The sequence below is a fragment of the Grammomys surdaster genome, unplaced genomic scaffold (genome assembly GCF_004785775.1).
Source record: "Grammomys surdaster isolate TR1022 unplaced genomic scaffold, NIH_TR_1.0 125704, whole genome shotgun sequence".
Lineage (NCBI taxonomy): Eukaryota > Metazoa > Chordata > Mammalia > Rodentia > Muridae > Grammomys > Grammomys surdaster.
The window spans coordinates 1,108,653-1,125,141 of NW_021620539.1; the positions used below are offsets into that span (position 1 = coordinate 1,108,653).

Here is a 16,489-nt window from a genome sequence, read left to right on the forward strand (position 1 = left end):
AAAGACAGTAGCTTTACATAAGATTCTATTTTTAAAAAAATAGGACTGGTGGGGGTACCTCCAGGAGGCCAGATCAACACCTCAGGCAAAAATACCCTCTAAATATAAGCCTGAGCCAACAGATCTGAAGCATTTAGCTACTGCAGAGAGAAGATACCTTGGGATACTTACAGCTTCTGATGAAAGCCTTAGCGAGTGAACGGATAGAGGGAGCCGACTCGGGGTTACTGTTACTTAAACCCCGCCCCTTAAGGCCAACACATGGAGACCAGAGTCCAGAGATGGGCTGGGCAGTGGTGGTGCACACCTTTAGTCCCAGCACTTGGGAGGCAGAGGCAGGCGGATTTCTGAGTTCGAGGTCAGCCTGGTCTACAGAGTGAGTTCCAGGACAGCCCGGGCTACACAGAGAAACTCTGTCTCTAAAAACAAAACAAACAAAAAAGCAAAACAAACAAAGCAAGCAAACAAACAAACAAACAAAAAACAGAGTTCAGATATGGAGAGACATAGGAAACAAAGGCAAAGCATATCTCAGAATACTCAGATGGAGGGACACCAGCTAGGCAGCTTTAGGATAATAAATCAGTTTATGATCCTGTAGAAACAGCAGCTCCCGGAGGGTAAGACTCTTAGCATGCTATTGAGAGTGAGGAGGTTAGAGGCACTCGGTGCCTTTATTGAACTTGAGTAAAGCCACGGTCCGTCCTCCTTCCGTGTGAGTCACAGAGAATCCCCAAGTGCAGGAGGCTAAGAGTCTAAGTCCAAACCTCTTAGAAGAGGAGAGTTTAGACTAAGGGGAGAGAAAGGGGGAATTTTTAAAAGAGGAATGAAAACAAGCATGAATTATTTCCCAGCTTGAGTTAATGCCAACTCTGACTGCTTCTTGTGGAACAAGCTCCCTTCTTCCCCTGCAGTAGGCACTAGCTGATCCTGACAGTCATAAGTAGCATGTGTTGTTTTGTTTTGTGAGACAGGTCCTCACTATATAGCCCTAGCTGGTCTGCAACCCACTATGTGCTATTTTTGCTTGAGTATGTATTCTAGTTTTTACTTGAGTATTTATTCCACTTTAAAATAACACAGTTGCCGGGTGGTGGTGGCGCACGCCTTTATTCCCAGCACTCGGGAGGCAGAGACAGGCGGATCTCTGAATTCGAGGCCAGCCTGGTCTACAGAGCTACACAAAGAAACCCTGTCTCAAAAAACCAAATGCACACACACAAATGGGGGGGGGGGGGGGGGGGGAGGAAGAGAGAGAGAGGGATGAAAGGAAGGAAGAAAGGAAGGAAGAGAGAGAGAGAGGAGAGAAAGAAAGGAAGCAAGATAATCTAAGAAAGGCTGCATGTCTGAGGCTACACAGCCGCAAACTGGCAGAGGTGAGACTCAAACTTGGATCTAAATCCAGCGTTACATTAATGGTGTTAGTCTTATACTTCTCAGCTTCTAAGTTCTCTTGTTCCTCCTTTCAACCTTGACCTGGAAGGAATATCTGTTCCAATCCTGCTTCTGTTGCTGCAAGAGAGTCCCTGAGACTGTGTAACTTATGAAGAATAGTAGTTCATAGTTTTACAGGTCAGGCAGCCTAAGAGCACGGCCGTGCTGGCATCTCCTTGACATCTGGTGAGATCCTTATGATGCTTCAGTGTGGGACAGAAGAAAGACACATAAGGGGGATGGAGAAAGAAGGGCAGACTCTCCCACAGCTCTCCAGTACCATCAAGAATGTCATTAAGCTATCTGTGAGGCCGCTGCCCCTAGAACCCAACTCCTCCCAACCCTGATGTTCTGACAAGCTAAGCTTCCAACCTATGGACATCTTTGGATCAAACTCAAGAACTAGGTTCTTAACTCATTCAAACTTACACTTTCCCCAAACCCCATCTATGGTAGCAACATAAAGCATACCAGGTACATAGTCTGTGTTCGAACAGACTCAGGTTGGGTAGAGATCTGGTCATTGGTGAGGTTGGTGGGTGAAATCACATGAGGGACAAACAGTCTACAAATCCCATGGAGCGCAGCCCCTGGGGAAAAGCTGATGGTGGCAGCCCAGGCTTTCTCCCTTGATGTCCCAGGTTCCTGGTGCTGTTAGTTATGGTTGCAGCCGGCAGTCTCGCTCTCTAACCTATTAGATAAGACAGGTTTCCCAGATCCCATAGAGTCTACCCCATGCACTCATCTTGAGTACTTTTAACAAGTACTTTTATGATTTTATTGCTCTATGTGTATGGATGTTTGTCTCAATGTATGTCTGTGCATCATGTTCATGCAATGCCCTGGGAGGCCAGAAGAGGGCATCAGATCCCCTGGGACTGGATTTACAGAGTTATGGGCTGTCATACGGGTGCTGGGAATCAAACCCAAGGTCTTTTGGAAGAGCATAAGTCTGAACCTCTAAGCTATTGTTCCAACAGCTAAGTGTTCCTTGAGCACTTTTTGTACAATTAAACTGGATTCAGGACTTCTCATTTGACAAAATTACAGTTTACCTTTATTTGTAAATTATTAATAAAACATGACTCTGCCCTCTTGTCATAAGGCCAGTCCCCATTAGGAGAGTAGAGATATGTAGAGTGGCATGGGGGCAATTTTGTAAGGATGTAATATATCACTACTTGAAAAAGTTTCCTGGAAGTTTTTCTCATATGCTTATAGCCTATTCTGAATGCTGCTTTTTAATTTCCATTCATCAGGGATTTTTTTTTTCTCTTTAGTGGAAAAGGCTACTATCCGACCAGCTAAAAGCATGGACTCCCTGTGTTCGGTGCCTGTGGAAGGTGGGTTGTTGCTCTCTTTGCTGTGAAGAGATAGAATGACCAAGACCATGTATAAATGAAAGAGTTTAATTAAGGGCTTGCTTGCAGTTTCAGATAGTCTGTTAGCACCATGGTGGGGAGCATGATGGCACTCAGGCAGACATGGCACTGGAGAAGTTTTATATCCTGATTCACAGGCAGGAGAGAGAGAGAGAGAGAGAGAGAGAGAGAGAGAGAGAGAGAGAGAGAGAGAGAAGAGAAAAAAAGAAGAGAGAAGAAGAGAAAAGAGGAGAAGAGAAGAGAAGAGAAGAGAAGAGAAGAGAAGAGTGGGGGGAGTCTGACTAGACCTATTGTGGACTTTTGAAATCTCAAAACCCACCCTTAGTTACCTACCTCCTCCAACAAGGCCACACCTCCTAATCCTTCCCAAACAGTTCTGCCAACTAGGGACTAAGTATGCAAAAGCATGAGCTTATGGAGGTGGGGGAGGTAATTTTCTTTCAAACCATTACAGTGAGATTCTACAACTGTCGCCCAGCTGCTTACTTGCAGTTGTGGTTATACATGGTCACCTAGCCCCAGACCACTCCCTGGCTCATCTTCCAAAAAAAGTCTAAAGCCTCTTCCTTTTTTCTGCCTTTCTTTAGCCACAGAAAAGGTCACAAAGACTTTTCACTCAAAATTGGACCACATTAAAAGTCAACAAGCTAACAAAAACTAAGACAGAAGGAACGTGGGCAAAAAGAGGCGAACACTGGCTTATGCCAGGATGATTATGTATCTGGAATCTGTGAGCTACACAGTGCATCAGTCATCCTTTTGAACTGATAGGCTTGTCCATGCCAGTAAACACTGATGTTTTAGGGTTGCTACTGCTATGATTAAAAACACCATGACCAAAAGCAACTTGAGGAGGAAAGGGTTTATCAGGAAAGTCAGGGCAGGAATCTGGAGGCAGAGGCTGTGGAGGAATGCTGCTTACTAACTTGCTCCTCATAGCTTGTTTGTTCAGCCTGCTCTCTTATGCAACCCAAGACCACCTGCCCAGAGTGGCACCACCCAGAGAGCTGGTCTCTCCCACATCAATCACTGAACTAAGAATATGCCTCAAGGGTTGCCTCTAGGCAATCTGATGGAGGCATTCTCTTAATAGAGGTTCTCTTCCCCCAAATGCTTGTACTTTGTGTCAAAAACCAACCAGCATCAGTTAGGAAGCCACTAAGTAGTCCCTATCGGAATCGGTTACATATGAGTTGATATCCGTTGCCAAACACCAGGGATTTACATTTCTTCTAGAAGCTCTAGCCTTGGTGGACAATTGCTAGTTATCTCTTCTACTTTTTGTTAAACAACCATCAGGCCCAGATACAAGTTTCTGGGAAAGCGGCTCCGCAATCTGCACGCACTAACCACTGCTTGCTCTTCTTCTCCAGGGAAAGAAAACAAAGGAAATTTCAATCGAACAGTCACCACTGGGGGATTTTTTATTCCAGCCACAAAAATGCACGCGAGCAGCACCGGCAGCTCCTGTGACCTCAGCAAGGAGAGTGAATGGGGTCAGGAGGGGATGCCAGCCGGGGCTGAGGGGGGCTGCGAGGTGGGCGGTCAGATCCGGCCCCTGCCGGAGCAGCTGAAGGTGTTCCGCCCCATCGGAGACCCTGAGAGCGAGCAGTCCGCCCCAAAGCTTCTGGGGATGTTCTACACCTCCAGCGACAGTCCGGGCAAATCCGTCTTCACAAGCAGCCTGTTCCAGATGGAACCCTCACCCCGCCACCAGCGAAAGGCGCTCAACATCTCAGAGCCCTTCGCGGTGTCTGTGCCACTCCGTGTATCCGCCGTCATCAGTACCAACAGCACCCCGTGCAGGACGCCCCCCAAAGAGCTACAGTCTCTCTCCAGCCTCGAAGAGTTTTCTTTCCAAGGTTCAGAGAGTGGAGGATGGCCAGAAGAAGAAAAGCCCCTGGGAGCTGAACCTTTTCCAGGTAAAATAGGGGCAGAAGGGTCTCCCTCCATTACAAGAGATAACACGAGGTTTGATCTGACTTAAATAGCATTTGCAGGGATGGTGGCGTCTAGGGCCAGAATGGCTGTTGCAAACCTTGCTTTGCTGCGGATTTTCACTGAGTTAATAACCTGCGCCTCAGCTTCTTAATTTATAAAATGTTGATGTCAATAACCATGCCTTATTTCTAAATTTGAGTCAACATTTGGTTAATGCATGCAAAGATCTCAGAGCGGTGTCCTAGCACACACAATTGTCTTGGGGTTTCTATTGCTGTGAAGAGACACTACAACCACTGCAACTCTTCTAAAGGGAAACATTTAACTGAGCTGGCTTACAGCTTCAGAGGTTTAGTCAGTTATCATCATGACAGCATGCAGACACACCAGAAGAGGGCATCAGATCCCATTACAGATGGTTGCGAGCCACCGTGTGGTTGCTGGGATTTGAACTCAGGACCTTTGGAAGAACAGCCAGTGCTCTTAACTGCCAAGCCCCTGCAAATCCTTCTTGAATGACCCCTTTGTACTGACCACTCACATTCTCTTCACAGGTTCTGTTACTAAGAAGGCAGCTACAGAGGACACCAAGCCAGAACCTGAAGCCCCGGGGAGAGCAGAGTGTAGCCAAAGCCCTTCCCTGGACCCAGGTACCCAAGTGGAGGAGAAAACCTTGGATACATCCCTGGCTTCTCAACTGTCAAAGGAAGCAGAGAAGCAGCCAGATGGAGAGAAGGTGGTGGAAGAGAGCCAGGGTGCTAGCCAGCTGAAGCCCAGCACTCCACAAGAGAGCCTCAGAACTGGAACTGAACCAATGCTTCTCCATGAGATGGTAAGGTGGACTCTGCCCATTCCAGCCACAAATGGCACAATTTAAAGATTTTTATAATTAAAAAAAAAAGAGGGTTACTGCAAGAGAAATGTAATTTATTAATTAAGTTATTGAACTGATTAAGATTCATTGTTTCTAATTTAATTGTGTTTTGTGTGATCACAGCTACATGTGTGCCACAGTATGTATAAATGTCACAGCATATATATTCGAGGTTAAAAGACAACTTTGTTGTCTGTTCTTGCCTTATCGGTTAAGGCAGTATTCTCTTTTCCTGTTTTCTGCTGCACTGTGTGCTGCAGGCTGACCAGCCTCCAGGCTTCTAAGCAGGTTCCCTCTTGCTACCTCCTATCTCACCACAGGAGCCCTGGGATTACAGCTATGTACCACCACATGCACACTTTGTCTGTGGGTTCCAGGGATGGCGCTCACAGGATTCCAAGGCTAGCACATCTACACACTGAGCCACCTTCCTAGCCCCTTTTTTATGTATCAAAAATTTTTTAATGAGTCTTAGTAGTCTCACTTACTAGCCAGGAATGATGACAGACACCTACTGTCCTATCATTAGGGAGATGGAAACTTGTCGGTCATGATTTCAAGGCCATTCAGGACAATCTGGGATGTATGAGACCTTGTCTCAAAAGAAACAAAACGAAGACAAAACTCACTTCTCAGCCTGGGGTTTCTTTGTGGCTGGCCTCTGAGAAGTCCCACCACAATGGGAAGAAACCATCCAGCTCAGATTCCTAAGGCAAACACAACTCCAAATATTTCTGGCCCATAAACATGTCTTTATGGAATGACATTCAACCCAGAATGGTTAATTCAACCCAGCTGGTTATATCGCAGTCCCAAGTATGATGACCATTCATGAGCCCCATTCTCTGTCCTCAGACATCCTGGCCTGGTGCTTGTCCAAGGCCGTCTATAGAATCTGAGAGGTTTCCCAGCTCTAGTCTGTGATTTTAGAGAAGTTCAAATCTAACAAACTTTGTCCACTCTTGAGGGGTGGAATTGTCCATGGATGGCTTTACAAGACATCTTTACGCAGAAGGTGTGAGGAGGTTTTCTGGGACACGTGTGCTGAGGGATAAAGAAGCCTACATTTTAATTTGCTTCCAGAAGATGCCAAGAGGACCGTGTGCTGGGAGTTAGGGCAAAGCTGATGTGAAGCGTTGTCCTCAGGAAGGCTGAGCAAGGGTTTGAGCATGTTTGCATTGACAGAGAGATTCTTTGCTGGTTGACTCTGATGAGGAGAGCCCAGAGCTAGCAACGTTGCTTTGAGGAAGATAATGTTAGGGCTGGAAGAACGAGGGTGAATTCAAAGGAACAAGTAAAGGCATCAGTTCATTCCTTTATTGAACATATGTCCCAAATCCCCACTTTGTGCTAAATAGTGTGCAATCCTCAACACTAGGTCACTGCAGTACGGAGACTGTCGCCACTGTTCCTGCCTTTGGGGCTGCCAGCCTCACAGGGAAAAGTCAGTATCCAGGGTGAAGTGAAAGAATAGAATAATAAGGAAACTAAATAGTCTTTTCTTTCTTTCTTTCTTTCTTTCTTTCTTTCTCTCTTTCCTTCTTCCTTTCTTTCTATTCTCTCACTTACTTACTTACTTCCTCCCTCCCTCCCTCCCTCCCTCCCTCCTTTCCTTCCTTCCTTCCTTCCTTCCTTCCTTCCTTCCTTCCTTCCTTCCTTCCTTTTATTCTCTCATATATTACATCTTGACCAAAGTTTCCCCTACTTCCATCTTCCCAGCCCCTCCCCCGACAACCTCCCTTATCCCCTAGATCCATTCCTCTGTTTCTCCTCAAAAAAACAAAAAGAAAGCCGGGCAGTGGTGGTGCACGCCTTTAATCCCAGCACTTGGGAGGCAGAGGCAGGTGGATTTCTGAGTTCGAGGCCAGCCTGGTCTACAGAGTGAGTTCCAGGACAGCCAGGGCTACACAGAGAAACCCTGTCTCGAAAAAAAACAAAAAAAAAAAAAAGAAAGAAAGAAAGAGAGAAAGGAAGGAAGGAAGGAAGGAAGGAAGGAAGGAAGGAAGGAAGGAAGACAGAGAGAGCATGCCTCCCAAAGTTATCAAGTGAACATATGATTACAAGTTACAATAAGACCAGGCACATCCCTCATATCAAGGCTGGACGAGGCACCCCAGTAGAAGGAAAGGGGTCTTAAATATGGGAAAAAGAGTCAGAGACATGGCCACTGCCACTGTTGGGAGTCCCAGAAGAGCATCAAGCTACATAACCATAAGATGTGCAGAGGACCCAGCTTGGACCCATTCAGGCTCCGTGGTTGTCACGTCTGTCCCTGCAAACCTCTATGAGCCCTGCTTCTTTGGTTCTGTGGACCGTGCATAACAGTGATTAGAAATCAGGAATGTAACTGCTGAGTGAAGTAAGGAGACGAGAAGTCTAGTGGACAGAACTGTCACCAAAGAATGCACTGAAGTAAAATCCAATTGATCTTGGTCAGGTAATACTTAGAGAGCTAGCTGGAAGGAGAAACGGGGGCTAGAGGTGGAGCACACGCACCTTCACGCACAAGACCCTAGATCTAACCCTCAGCACTCCAGAACCAGAGCCAGGTGAAGACATGAGAGTCAGCAGCCGATCAGACCTCCCAGACTCCACGCATCCAGTAGTTAGAGACACTCCCTGAGATGCCTGTCCTTACAAGAGAATTACACCGTGTCACTATAAGGACAAGGGACACATTACATGTGAATGGAAGACTGGGGACATAGCTCAGTGACTGAGCACTTGCTGGAACATACAACAGCATGTGCTTAGAACTGGCTGAGGAGGGGGGTCAGAAGCAGATTCTGTTCTACTGTGGACAGGACTGGATCGCCATCCTATCTACAGCTCTATGATTCAGGCCGTTAGCCCAGTATTGTCTCCTAAGGCATTGAAAAGGTTAAAAAGGAAGACATATTTCATGGCATATGCTGGGCATTCTGACACCCATGGTTATTGCTGAGGCTGCCTCCTTTATTGGTGTGAGTACTGTCAACTGCTCCGTTCCCTTCGCGCTCCCTGGACTCTTGGCAGACATCAGGACCCAGAGTTCTGGGCTCAAAAATAACTAACGTCTTCTTGTTTTTCAGGATGAAGATGACCTGGCTCAGGCCTTGATCTGGCCTGAGATTCAACAGGAACTGAAAATCGTGGAATCAGAGGAGGAGTTCTCATCATTGCCACCCCCTACTCAGAAGACAAGCCCGATTACTGAGTCAAGTCCAGCCCCATTTTCCTTCCCAGAGGCCCCTGGGAGCTTGCCTAGTAGCTCCGCTCCTCTGGAGGTGTGGACTAGGGACTCAGCCAATCAGAGCAAAGAGGAGGCTCCCATCCTCACCAATAGAGAGAAGCTGGAGCCAGGCTGCAGCCTCCTTGAATCAGAGTCTGAGCAGGAGTGCAGCCCAGACCCGGCCAGTCTAGCACCCCTGGAAATACTTTTGTTTGAAAAGGTGTCTTCTTCAGCTAGGATAGAGATAGGAGGCCCAAGAAATCTCTCTCCCCCACTCCCTCCTTCTCCACCTCCTCCAACTCCTCGGGAGGAGGAGCCTCAAGTCTTGCTGTCAAAGGAATGTCCTGACAGAGAAGATGCATCTAGAGATTCCAGGACAGATCTCTACACAGAGCCGCCAAACCCCAAAGACGGCCCTGGCATCCCTCGACTCTGTCAGAGAGAGGAAGCTACTGCAAGCCCAAATGAGCTGCAAAATGCAAAGCATGCTGTTCCCGAGAACAAAGGCCCTGGTCTTCCAAGCCCAACAAAGGAGGTTGAAGTCATCCCACAAGAAGAGGGAGATGCTCCCCATTCAGCACAAGAGCCTTCAGACTGTGACGAAGATGACACTGTGACAGACACTGCCCAGCATGGCCTGGAGATGGTAGAACCCTGGGAGGAGCCCCAGTGGGTGACCAGTCCCCTTCATTCTCCCACCCTGAAAGAAGTTCAGGAGTCCCAGATGCAAGGCTCCCAGGGCCACCGATTAGAGAGGAGACTTCGCCACAGGCCCAGCCTTCGCCAGAGCCATTCTCTAGATAGCAAAACCACTGGAATGAGCCACTGGACTCTTGAGGCTCCCTTCTCCAGCAGCTGTGCCAATCTTGAAACAGAGAGGAACTATGAGCCTCTGCAGCCCCCAGCAGCCAGGATCAAGAGTGCCGGATTGGAAGAGAGAGCCCTAAAAGCCTTCAGAGAGTTCTCTGGCCTAAAAGGGTTAGAGGTTCTTCCCAGCCAGAAGGCACCATCTGGTATACAACCCAAACCAGTAGAAACCAACTTCATCAGTTTAGCAGAGGGAAAGGAGCAGAGACCACAACTAGAATTTAGCAACCCTCAGATTAAAGACAATGATGTTCCCGGGCCAGATAGCAGCAAGGAGAGTTCTAGGGCTCAAGAAAGCACCTCACCTGGGGAACACTCCCTAAAGCTACAGCCAAAGAGCACTGAGTGTGGGCCCTCAAAAGGGAAACACAGGCCTTCTTCCCTCAACCTGGACTCTGCCACTCCCATCACTGACCTTTTCCGACTTGAGAATGGGGCTTCCATTAGTTCACCTGGAATAGAGCTCTCTGAACTAGGGGACACCAAGGTCACCTGGATGAGCTCCTCTCACTGTAAAGCAACCCCCTGGAACTCCCAGGACGCTCAGGACCTGGACATTGTTGCCCATGCCCTTACAGGCCGTCGGAATTCAGCTCCTGTGAGCGTGTCAGCTGTGAGAACCTCCTTTATGGTAAAAATGTGTCAGGCCAAGGCCGTTCCTGTCATCCCACCCAAGATTCAATACACACAGATCCCACAGCCCCTGCCCTCTCAGAGCACAGGGGAAGGAGGGTCTCAGCCTCTGGAGAGGAGCCAGGAAGAACCTTGTTCAACCCCTGAGATCCCTCAGAAACCCACCAAAGATGATTCTCTCTCTTCCCTGGGAAGCCCAGAGGAAGAGCAACCAAAGCAAGAGACAGGAGCCTCTGCATCCCAGAATACAGCCAGCACTACATCCTGCATGTATGAGGGGTCCTTCTGCTCTCCGGAACCAGGTGCATCCACTGTGGTCTCCACACAGGATGCAATGGTGCAATGCAGAAAACGCACATCAGAGACAGAGCCATCAGGAGACAACCTTCTTTCTTCAAAACTGGAGCGAGCATCTGGGGGTCCTAAACCTTTCCACAGGTCGAGGCCAGGAAGACCTCAGAGCCTAATCTTATTCCCCATCATGGACCACCTACCTTCCTCACCCACAGTGATAGATTCCAAGGTCTTACTGTCCCCTATCAGAAGCCCTACTCAGACAGTTTCCCCTGGCCTTCTCTGTGGAGAGTTGGCCGAAAACACATGGGTCACACCAGAAGGGGTTACGCTTAGGAATAAAATGACCATCCCTAAGAATGGCCAAAGACTAGAGACTTCAACAAGCTGTTTTTACCAGCCCCAGCGGAGATCTGTGATTCTGGACGGAAGAAGCAGGAGACAGATAGAATGAAATCAGTTGACCTGCTGCTCTTCTCTGTAAACGTGGCAGGCTCATCTGGTCCTTACAGGATCAACTGGCCATTCTCCAGGCACAAGCTATCGAAATTAGGGCTTATATTTGCCTCTGACCACCTCCTCTCTCTCCCTCTCTCCCCACCTCTCCTTTGTCTTTGACCACACATGAGTCTATTTGCTAGAAGAGCAATTAAGACAAGGACTGAAGAGTGAGGTTTAAGAACGTCCACATGAGCAAGTGGGGAAGGGTTAGGCAAGGGAAGAGGATGGGATGCTCACCTCTGGTGGAGAATGGGGTTCATCTGCGAGTCAGATTACTCCTCCACTACCCTTATCCTTTACTGTCGAGAGCTGCCTGTGATAGTATCCCTTGAAAGAAAGAAAAAAAATTTTTTGCCTGAGTCAGAAAAATCTTCCTGTTTTGATTGAAGGCTTCTTTGTGCTTTTTTAAATGCTCTTTAAAGCATGTGTTCTTTTGGAACAGTTTTTAATAAGCTTTGTAAAAGTGTATTTACTCCCTCTCAAATAGAAGCAGATCTGAAAATGCAAACTAACATGCACGTAAGATCTCCAGGTGGGGGAACTTCCTTGTGCTCTTTCCCTGGGATTGCTGCAGACCTGTCCAAGGTGATCCATGAATCAGCATAGAAAGTCAGAATCTGTACTCAAGAGCCAAGCCCCAGACTGGTCCCACCTACAAATGCTTCTTGGTGTTGGCTTTATTGTGACTCCACCTGCCACCGTGCTGAACTCTGATTAACAAGTAGCTAGGCAGACTGAGTACTAAGCTGAGGGCTATGAGACATACAGGTATGCAGGGATGGTGTGTCTGCTTTCTTTATAGTACCAGAATCCAAGTGCCACATGTCATACAGGAAGGCACAACTTCATTACAGACCTGATGTGTTTCAGTTGGTGAGGCATTAGGAGAAGGAACGCTCTAGCTCTCCAGCACTAGCTTGGGCCCAGCAGGGTGGGGAAAGGGGCGAGGAAGAGTCTGTCACTGTCCTCAGAAATACACTGCCTTTAGCCAGTGGCTCCCTCCCTTCCTCTTTCCTTCACCGTTGCTCAAGGGCAGATTTGAGACACCTCTGTCTTCATTCCCCATATCTACCATCAACTCAGGTGCTCAAACTCGTGCTGACTCTTGTTTGGACACAAGCAGATGCAATAAACCAGTCTGATGTCCTTTACACCTACTGGAAAGCTTCTGGTGCTTCTCCCACAAAGGCTTAATGGGGCACTTCTCAGATTCCAGCATGGCTGAACTGTGTCCAGAAGCTCAGTCATTGCACAAGTTTCTCTAAAGACTAACAGTATCTCTGGGCTGACCCCACAAAGCCAGGACTGGACTGGGTGAGGGGCTAAGCCGAAGTCATCTCCAGTGGGAATGTAGACGCTGACACTCTATTGCAGATCTCATGGTCTCTTTTCCTTCCCTGATAAACCTTAAGGATTTGAAATCTTGCCCTTGGTTTTGTTTGTTTGTTTGTTTGTTTGTTTTGTTTTTTGTTTTTAAGCCACTACCTGGGGCAAGGATACCTAAAGTCAACTAATGAGAGTGACCCCACATGAGGAGCAAGGGGAACAGTTAATAGGCCTTCAGTCTTTGCTTTCTCATTAGGCGAGGAAAGCACTGAACCAACAAAAACTGAGATGTCAACCAACAAGAAGTCTTAGGATACAGCATTTCTCCCTAGTCACGAAAGGTGAAGAAATATGGTGTCGAGAGATGAAAGTGGCCATGTTCTGGAGATCTGAAAAGTGCATTCCTGCCTTATCAAGAAATATGGTGGCAAGCTTGGCGCCAGGCTCAGTGGACTTGTATGCTTTGATAAAGACTTGCACCAGTTAGAATGTGAAAGGGAAAGAGCCAAGTACCAAAGGAAACACGGAGACTACTTAATGATTGTTCTGTTTCCTAATACTTCTAGGATGTATTTTTATTGGCAGCAAGATAGAGAAGCGATGATTTACACACTGACAGGTGACTTAAATTCTGAGGGCTGATTTCAAAATGACTGCCATGTTCCCTTAGATACCATTTGTTTATGACATCATCTGCAGGAGAGCAGACATGTGGGTGTGACCATGACCCGCTGTCACTTGTTTGGAAATATTCCTTACTTTGGTTTTTTCACCCAATTGGTTCCTGAAGAGCTTGGACTCTTCACCATCTCAGTGCCCTGCCTCTCCAGTGTGGTACTCTGTCAACTGTCACAAACATGGTTGTAAACTTTGTCGGCTGGGTGAGCCTGGCACTCAGAAAATGCCATTTCATGAAAAGACATTGTTCCTCAAAATGCAGGGGTCACCCCTTGGGCACCACTTGGGGTTCTCATATCCTCCCCTAAGAATGGTCAAGTGAGAATCACTCTGCTTGCTTCCATCCAGGGTCAGGGAGAAGTACCACTGTTGTCAGGACCTGCTGATGTGCCAAAAAGAGCCGTAGAGCTGTCTCCAGAGCAACCGCCATTCCACAAAACGAGTAGCTCACTTCAAAGACTAAAGTTCAAATGAAATGTGTACACGTACACTTTTTTGGCACATTGTCTTTAAGATAATAATCCATATTTATTTACAAAATAGTCATTCCAGACTATTTTTTTTCCTTTTTGCCAAAATGGACTGGAGAAAGAACATTTGGTTTTTATTCTCTACTCTTGGAATATAAAAAGACCTAATCAAGACCAAGACCTTGCTATAAAATACTAGCTTAATCCAAGCCTTAAAATTCAAAATATTGCCCAAGTTCAATTTCTGGATTCTGGAGACACTAAAAATGAATATATCAGCATCCTCACTTGCCCAAAGCTTGGTAAACAGGGCACTGTGTACCTTAACACTCCCACACTGTGGTCTAACAAAGAGAAAGGGGACAAATCAAGCAGCCTGAAACAACCGGAGCAGGGTGAGAACCACCATTAGACACCAAGCAAAGGCAGAAAGGAGCAGCTAGCACCTTCACTAGGACTGTTGACAGTATTCAAATGACCTACTAATAAATATTCTAATTAAGCAGAATTGCAAATCCAATAAAATATATCAGTGAGATACTTGGGTGTTGAGATCTTTATTTTTAAAGGTCAGAGTGAAGAAGAACTAAGTATTTCTGATGGTTTTCGTGGTTCTCATTGGTTGGAAGATCTAACGGTTGGATAGAAACCAAAGATCTGATTCCACAAACCTTGAAGAAAGGATTTGAGTCTTTGATCACCCAAAAAAAAAAAAATGATTTAATTTCTGCTGTTGATGAAGTCACATATGGGTCCAAGATGAATTGTTAGTTTCATGTAGTGTTTAGGCACAGAAATCACGTTTGGTAAGTCACGTGTCTACCAGGCCTTACCCTCAGAAGCCCTGGAGAATGTAAGATTTGTTTGTTTAGGATGGGAACAGAAGTTTCTAGTAGGTCCAATTCCTGCTTAGATTGATTGGGACTACCTTCTACCAAAACTGGTCCTACCTGATAACAAACACGTATCTTAGGGTCTTCTGTCCAAGAGTTTATTTTCACACATCTCAAAGAGGAAGGTCAGCTCAAAATGTGCAATGACAAAGAATATGCTCCCCTTACTAGCATCTTTCCTACCCAAACAGAGTCGGAAGAGGGAGCAAATGCACCTTTGTAGGCAAGAGGAGAGAGAGATGGGATAAGGGTGATTGGCTGAGACCAACTCCAGTCCCAGCAGTGCAAAATAACTAGCACACAAATGACTTAGTTTGAGGTACATTAGCAACACAGGGACTGGTTCTCAATGTGGGTCAGAGTGGAGGTTGTTAATGTAAGAAGCCAAGTGCATTGCTGGATGAGCCCGATGCTTTGACACAGTGTAATGCCACTGTACTCTCTGGCTTATAATTCTGCAGAGTAAAGCACTTTTTCAGAGGCCCCTACTGGCAGCCATGTGATTGAAAGCTGTTTTTGAACTCTACAGATGTTTCCAAAGATATAATCAAAATGTCTTCTATTCATTAAAAAAATATATATTAAACCTACCCATAGAGACCTCTAAGTGTAATTAAAAGATTTGTATGCTTTAAAGTGTACTCAAATAAATCATATGTAATTCTTGGGATGGAACTATTGGTTAGAGGACGTGGGGTCACCAAGAAAGCACACAGAAGAGTAAATCCTGGTATCAGACTCATAGTTCCGGCTCGCCCTGTTGAACATCGCTTTTTGTTGCTGTTACTTCAAGGTCAGATTTCACAAATCTCTCATAATTCCTGGGTTTAGTTTTTTTTAAAAAAAAATGATGACATGGGTTGTTGGGGAGATGGTTCAGCAGCTAAGAACACTCACTGCTGTGCTTGTGGAGGACCCGGTGGATTCCTAGCCCCTAGCTGGCGGTTCACAACTGTAACTCCAGTGCTAGGAGAGCCCTCATCTGGCTTCACCAGGCACAGACATGGGACACAGACACACATGTAGGCAAACACATACATTTTTGGCTTTTTTTTTTTTTTTTTAACAAAGAGAAGCAAACTTGCCGGGTAGTGGTGGCGCACGCCTTTAATCCCAGCACTTGGGAGGCAGAGGCAGGCAGATTGCTGAGTTCGAGGCCAGCCTGGTCTACAGAGTGAGTTCCAGGACAGCCAGGGCTATACAGAGAACCCTCAGGGGAGGGGGGGAAGAGAGAGTGAGCGCGAGTGCCTGGCCACAGTCCTCCTGCTTCAGCCCCCAAGTGTCAAGATTGCACGTTTGAATCACCATATCCAGCTTCCACAAGCTTGTTTTTGTTACATCTTGATAATCAACTGTTTGCCAGTTCACCCTCTTGACCATAATCATTTAACCAAAATATCCAGAATAAGTTGACATCCTGTGCCAAGGGCAAATTGTAATGGAAAAACAGAAGACAGCTGATTGCTTCTTAGAACTCTGTAGCTTAAGGAGAACTCTAGTCCACTGCATAGGTGCAGGCTGTTTCCCTATTGCTTGAATCAGTTAAGAGCTTTCGATTTGGGGTGGGTTGTGTGGTCTGTTCACCTATGCATGTTTACAGAGTGCATGGCAGCCACACACACTGTTGAGTGCTAGAGATAGGCTCGACACACCTGTGCAGCTTTTATGTGGCTGCTGGGGATCTGAACTTGCATACTGAGGGTTCTGCCCACTGAGCCAGACTCCAACCTAAGGACTGAGTAGTCATACAGTGCTAGAAAGGTTTAAGGCAACATTTCCTATCCTGGAATACATCATCACATGTATATAGGTGGGGCTTGGGATGTGGGAGGAACATAGACTAAACCTTCTACAAGGGCACTTTTCCCTACTCCACCAGACTTTTACAAAGGACACAAGGTCCCAGCTTCTCACTCCTGTTCCTGCAGCATCGCTTCTTCATCATACAGAATTCCCTCACTATCGAAACACACGGTCTGAGCTGT

The 16,489-nt window shown here is 46.6% G+C and overlaps 1 protein-coding gene across 1 annotated transcript in view; it reads left to right on the forward strand.

The window, feature by feature from the left end:
• Positions 1-14,149, forward strand: part of Arhgap31 (Rho GTPase activating protein 31) — a 71,527-nt gene extending 57,378 nt beyond the window's left edge. Inside the window, exons 9-12 of the mRNA XM_028788157.1 lie at positions 2,715-2,777; positions 4,190-4,738; positions 5,312-5,589; positions 8,703-14,149. Of these exons, the coding sequence (XP_028643990.1) occupies positions 2,715-2,777; positions 4,190-4,738; positions 5,312-5,589; positions 8,703-11,090 (3,278 nt within the window). The 3' untranslated portion in view covers positions 11,091-14,149. The remainder of the gene's footprint in view (positions 1-2,714; positions 2,778-4,189; positions 4,739-5,311; positions 5,590-8,702) is intronic.
• Positions 14,150-16,489: the final 2,340 nt, after the last annotated feature.